This window comes from Corvus brachyrhynchos, unplaced genomic scaffold (genome assembly GCF_000691975.1).
Source record: "Corvus brachyrhynchos isolate BGI_N302 unplaced genomic scaffold, ASM69197v1 scaffold68, whole genome shotgun sequence".
Taxonomy (NCBI): domain Eukaryota; kingdom Metazoa; phylum Chordata; class Aves; order Passeriformes; family Corvidae; genus Corvus; species Corvus brachyrhynchos.
Window position 1 is genome coordinate 1,549,707 of NW_008240039.1, and position 6,423 is coordinate 1,556,129.

A 6,423-nucleotide genomic window follows, 5' to 3' on the forward strand; every position below is an offset into this window, starting at 1 on the left:
CTTTTTTTCCTCCCCTCTCCTCCTCTTCCCTCAGCTCTGATCCCACACTGCTGGCAGGTGCTCAAACCATGGGTGCAAATTGGGGTTTTTCGGGGCTCATTTGAATTTTTGGGGCATTTCTTTGGAGGGAGGGAAGGGGTCTGGCAGCTTCAGTGCAGAGTAGGGGTGGAGCAGGCACTGTGAGTAAAGCTGTAGTAACCTCAGCTGATTCCACAGGTGACTTGTGTGCTTCCCTGCAGGTGTTTTAGTGTTTATTTACCCAAAATAAATATTTAGGAGCCCTTCTGGGTGCTGGAGCAGAATTTTTGGGAGGATCTGAGGAATATTTCTGTGCCCATTGCGAGCAGAAACATCCTCACTTATCTTTTCTGCCAGGTCACATCTCTTTACCTCCAGGGACCTGGTTGTGAGTTGGCTTTTCCAGGGAATATCCCCAAATTTAAGAGTGATTTGTATCCCAAATCCATTTAAAGTGAGGGCTGCAGGGGCAGCAGTGTGGGAGCCCACTCAGGGAATGCCCCATTTCTCCAGCTCTCCCGATTTTCCTCACCTGGATCTGCCAGAGCTCCTTTGCACAGCCCAAATATTGAGAATGATTCCTGAAAAAAAACCAGGAGCAGCTTCTCCCAGAGCCAGGGAAAAGCTGGAACCAAGGAAAAGGCAACGCTGGGAGTTGGCCTGAGCAGGGCTTGGCCCGTGACCACCACAAATGCCAGGAGCTGAGAGCCACCCCTCAGAGCTGCTGTTAATTTGATAATTGGGATGTGTTTTATGGGAACAGATCCTCTCCTGGCTCCTGGATGTGCACAGAGAGCTGCTGGGAAGAGAATTCCCTGTGGATCTCAGCCCTGGGAGTGATTTCCCCATTAACACGGAGCATTCCTGGAGCTGCCAGGGCTTTTATTTCGTTTCTTTTCCCAAAAGTCCTGTGCAAACCCGCTCTGGATGCAGGTTAGGAATGCAATGAGGGCGATTTTGTAGGATCTGGGAATGGTTTGGGGTTGGAAGGGATTTCAAGCTCATCCTGTTCCACCCAAGGGACAATTCCCACTGTCCCAGGGTGCTCTGGGACACTTCCAGGGATGCCACAGCTTCTCTCTGGAAATTCCATCCCAGCAGCTCCCAGGGAGGAATTTCATCCCAATATCCCATCTCACCCTACTCTCGTTCAGTTTGGGATTAGGATTGTGCTGATGGGCTCTCTCACAGAGCCCCAAACTCTCATTTAACCAAACATTCAGTGACATTTCTAAACCCTGAGGGAGAATTTTCTGCTTCTGAGGTGTTTTCAGCTGCTTTTTGCAGCTTCTCAGAGCCCTCAGCTCTGCCTGGACGGAAAAAATCCTTCCGGGGCCACAGCAAGCAAAGATATTTGGGATTTCTGAAGTGGTTCTTCTGCCTTTAGGAACAAAAAAGGGTCTGTTTGGGGGTGTTTTGTGAATCCTGTTTTACTGCTTCTGCTCTAAAGCAGGCAGGCACTGCAGCATGGACTGCAATTCCCACGTGGGAATATTTTATCCAGGAAAATTCTCCTGGATATCAGTGCTGATAGTGGGAAGGAGTTGAGCAGGGAATGGAGGCAACTCCTGAAAAAAATATGGGATTTGCTGTTCATGAGCTCTGATTGCTCCCAGCTCTGAGAGCAGCTCAGGGCTTTGGGCACCTCCTTTGTGCTTTATTCCCCCTGCCAGGGATTCCAGGCTTCATTCCCGGGATGTGCAGCCCAGCTTGGAAGAAAATGGGAAGGAAATGGGGATGGATCAATGTGCTTTGTGTTCAGGGTGACCTCCAGGGCTCTGGGATAAAGGATCTCGATTATTTCCCTGATTTCCAGCCCTGGAGGGCTCCAAGGCCTCGGGGCCAGGGCTGTGAACGGAGCCTTTGTGGGCTGGGATGGGGCTGGGAAGGAAAGGGAGCATTGGAAACTCAGGGAAAAACCAGATTGTGCTTGGAATCCGTGAGTGGCAGCAGCTCTTGGAGTGCCAGTCCTCTGGGAGAACAGGAATTGCCACGGGAGTGGGATGGGATGGGCATTTCACAGCCAGGTTTCATCCCCAGCCACGGAGGGAAATATTGGCAGATTTGGAGGTCCCTGCCTGTGGAAGAGCTGGATTTGGGGTGGAAGAGCTGGATTTGGGGTGGAAGAGCTGGATTTGGGGTGGGAGGCCAAGTGGGATGTGCCAGGAGGAGCTGTCCCTGTCTCCTTGACCACCCAGAGGTGCCACCCCACGCTTTCCCCTATTGCAGGTGGCTGGGTTCAGTCTCCAAGGCCTTGTTCTCCAGGATCCAGCTGCAGCTTTTCCCGTTTTTCTGTGTTTCCCTGTTCATCCCCAGATGCTGTCCCTGTCCCTGCTCAGCTGTCACTGAATTGTGACCAGCTGGAAATCTCCTCAGTGCCAGATAAAACATCCCAGAACAAACTGGGATTGCTGATCCTACATTGGCAAAATCCTCTGGAGCAGCAGGGATGGAGGCAGTGGCTGTTCCTACTCTGTGTTAGATGGGAAAAATCCCTACAAGAAATTCCCCAAAAGGTCTAAACACCCAAAAAAAAAGCCTCTAGGAAACCTAGGAAATCAGAGGAACTTTGGCAAAAGGTTTAGGGCAGCATTAAATCCACACAAAACACTTCCCAAAGCTTTAATTTGGGAATTTCATGCAGCTTTGCAAAGTCGAATGATTCCCTGTTCCCTCCCGCTCAATTTTAAGTTACTCCAAAATTCCAAGAGGAGGGAATTAGAAGAAGAGAAAGACAGAAAAGGTATGGAAAAGCACACATGGAGCTACCAACTCCTGGAAATTAAAATTCCAAGAGGAGGGAGGATAAAATTCCAAGAGGAGGGAAACCAAGATGTGATTGCCCTGTGTTAGGCCTTAAATCCCCCTTGGCCTTCCTGGGCCTTTCCCCCAGGTGGGAATTCTGGGAATTTGGCTACTTTGGGGCTGGATTTGGGTTCCAGGGCTGGGTGTGGTGGTGGAATTCCAGGGATATGGGATAGAGGCTGTGGGGATGAGAGCTGCAGGGCAGGGCAAGGCCCTTCCCACACACCCCCAAATGTCTCCAGCCATCAATTTCCCCCAGCCTCCCCCAGGATTAGCTGCTTCTCCAGAAGGCTGGAATTGCTTTTCCCTGCTCCCTGACCTCTTCCCCTGCCCAGGAGGAACGAGGAGGTGACGCACATCAAGATCCAGAACACGGGGGATTACTACGACCTCTACGGGGGCGAGAAATTCGCCACCCTGGCCGAGCTGGTGCAGCACTACACCGAGCAGCAGGGCCTGCTCCGCGAGCGCAACAGCAACGTCATCGAGCTCAAGTACCCCCTCAACTGCCAGGACCCCACCTCCGAGAGGTAAATCCCTGCATTCCCAGCTGGATCTGGGCGGGAGGTTGGAATTTGGTGAGGTTTGGGGCCCGTGAGTCCCTCGGATGATGCGGTGTGGCCGCGCGCGGAGGTGGAGCTCGGTGGGTTTGGTGGTCTTGGAGGGCTTTTCTGGCCTCCAAGGAATTCAGGGATTCTGGGATCAGGAGTTGGTAAGGCTCAGGAGCTGCTGCTTGCTCAGTGCTAGTACATCCCGATGAGCTTTCTCCAGCTTTTAGGGAACAGGGGATCGTGGAATGGTTTGAAAGGGATTTTTGTGTGTTTAAGCCCAAGGATAATGCTGGAGAAGCCACAAGCAGGAATTCCCAGGTTATTGTGAGTTCAACCTCAAGGATGGAGCAGGAGAAGCAACCCCCAGGGAATTCCCAGGTTATTGTGTGTTTAACCCCAAGGATAATGCTGGAGAAGCCACAAGCAGGAATTCCCAGGTTATTGTGAGTTCAACCTCAAGGATGGAGCAGGAGAAGCAACCCCCAGGGAATTCCCAGGTTATTGTGTGTTTAACCCCAAGGATAATGCTGGAGAAGCCACAAGCAGGAATTCCCAGGTTATTGTGAGTTCAACCTCAAGGATGGAGCAGGAGAAGCAACCCCCAGGGAATTCCCAGGTTATTGTGTGTTTAACCCCAAGGATAATGCTGGAGAAGCCACAAGCAGGAATTCCCAGGTTATTGTGAGTTCAACCTCAAGGATGGAGCAGGAGAAGCAACCCCCAGGGAATTCCCAGGTTATTGTGTGTTTAACCCCAAGGATAATGCTGGAGAAGCCATTCCCAGGAATTCCCAGGTTAATAACCCCAGTGGGATTGGGAGTTGGGAATGGGTTTCCAACCCTGGCCTGGGGACATTCCCAAGGGGACCTTGGCTCCGAGGCTGCTCCCAGGTGGGACCTTGGCTCTGAGGCTGCTCCCACAGGCACCTGGAAGTGTCCTGGTCAGGAAAATTCCTGGCTTCCCCTTCTCTGGATTCAGAGAACAATTTCCCAGTTTCCCAGGAAAGAACCAGGGGAAAAAGGAGACGGAGAACACCATGACTGGACCTCTCCACCCTCTCCTAAAATAACCCCAGTGGCACTGGGAGTTGGGAATGGTTTTCCAGCACAGCCCCAGTCTGGGGACATTCCCGAGGTGACCTTGGCTCCGTGGCTGCTCCCAGGTGGTACCACGGGCACCTGAGCGGGAAGGAGGCGGAGAAGCTGCTGACAGAGAAGGGAAAACCGGGAAGTTTCCTGGTCAGGGAGAGCCAGAGCAAACCCGGAGACTTCGTGCTGTCCGTGCTCACCAGCGAGGACAAGACGGAGAGCGGCGACCGAAAGCCACACGTGACCCACGTAATGATCCACTTCCAGGTGGGAATAGGGCTTGGAGGGGATCCCACTGGGAGCTGGGAATCCCAAAATCACCCTGGATTTGGGGGTTTGTCCCCCAGCTGGATGGGAAGTACGACGTGGGCGGAGGAGAGAGGTTCGACACCCTCACGGACCTGGTGGAGCACTACAAGAAGAACCCCATGGTGGAGAAATCGGGAGCTGTGGTTCACCTGAAGCAGGTAATTCCTGCTCCTGTGGGAATTCTGCCTCCTCCTGGGCTCACCCAAACTCCCAGGAGAGGGCTTGGATCACTGGGTTTGGGAACTGCCAGCAAATCCTCATCCTGCTGCTCCCTGCTCCTGCAGCTGCAGGAATGACCCCAGCTCCTGCAAACACCCCCAGGGATTTGGGAACAGCTTTTTCCGAGGGGAAAACTCCCTGATTTTCTCTGCAAACACCCCCAGGGATTTGGGAACAGCTTTTTCCAAGGGGAAAACTCCCTGATTTTCTGGTGCTGGCAGTGATTTGTGTCCATTTTCCAGCCCTTCAACGCCACCCGCATCAACGCCGCCAACATCGAGCACAGGGTGAGGGAGCTCAATAAAATGGCAGATCCCAGTGAGAAGGCCAAGCAGGGATTCTGGGAAGAGTTTGAGGTATGGGATGCTCCCATATCCTTCCCCAGTTATCCCTGTGGGTGAGGAACATCCTGGTTGGGTGGGAATGTCGTGGTTTTCCAGCTCTCTGCTCAGCACTGCTTCTCCTTTTCCCTGTTTTCTGTGTTGGCTGAGTTCATTGCTGCTCCTTTTCCCTGTTTCCTGTGTTAATTCCTGCTCCTTTTCCCTGTTTTCTGTTAACTGATTTAATTCCTGCTCTTTTCCCTGTTTTCTGTTAACTGATTTAATTCCTGCTCTTTTCCCTGTTTTCCATGTTAATTGCTGCTCCTTTTTTCCCAGCACTCTTTGCTCAGCACTGCTTCTCCTTTTCCCTGTTTTCTGTGTTAGCTGAGTTCATACCTGCTCCTTTTCCCTGTTTTCTGATTTAATTCCTGCTCCTTTTCCCTGTTTTCTGTGTTAATTCCTGCTCCTTTTCCCTGTTTTCTGTGTTAATTCCTGCTCCTTTTCCCTGTTTTCTGTGTTAATTTCTGCTCTTTTCCCTGTTTCCTGTTAACTAATTTAATTCCTGTTCCTTTTCCCTGTTTTCTGTGTTAATTCCTGCTCCTTTTCCCTGTTTTCTGTGTTAATTCCTGCTCCTTTTCCCTGTTTTCTGTGTTAATTCCTGCTCTTTTCCCTGTTTCCTGTTAACTGATTTAATTCCTGTTCTTTTCCCCATTTTCTATGTTAATTCCTGCTCTTTTCCGTTTTCTGTGTTAATTCCTGCCCTTTTCCCTGTTTTCTGTTAACTGATTTAATTCCTGCTCTTTTCCCTGTTTTCTGTGTTAATTCCTGCTCCTTTTCCCTGTTTTCCATGTTAATTCCTGCTCCTTTTGCCTGTTTTCCATGCTCCTTTCAGAACTCCTTTCCCAGGCAGTTCCTCCCGTTATTCCCTGCAGGAATTTGTCCTTTCTCCCCCCATGAACTCTCTCCTCAAGCTGCTTCTTGGCTCCCTCTCCCTTCCTGCCAGCTCTTCCCAGGACTGGCAATTCCAAGGAGATTTTCCTTTGCCTCAGGCACAGCTTTTCCCCTCTGCTGTCCCCACAGATGCTGCAGCTGCAGGAATGAATGCTGCTGTAT

The 6,423-nt window shown here is 51.2% G+C and overlaps 1 protein-coding gene across 1 annotated transcript in view; it reads left to right on the forward strand.

Moving 5' to 3' along the window:
• Positions 1-6,423, forward strand: part of LOC103622297 (tyrosine-protein phosphatase non-receptor type 11) — an 18,437-nt gene that overhangs the window by 4,930 nt on the left and 7,084 nt on the right. The window contains 6 exon segments of the mRNA XM_008641217.2: positions 3,159-3,353; positions 4,537-4,729; positions 4,810-4,929; positions 5,233-5,346; positions 6,391-6,420; position 6,423. The exon segment at position 6,423 is cut by the window's right edge and continues 84 nt beyond it. Of these exon segments, the coding sequence (XP_008639439.1) occupies positions 3,159-3,353; positions 4,537-4,729; positions 4,810-4,929; positions 5,233-5,346; positions 6,391-6,420; position 6,423 (653 nt within the window).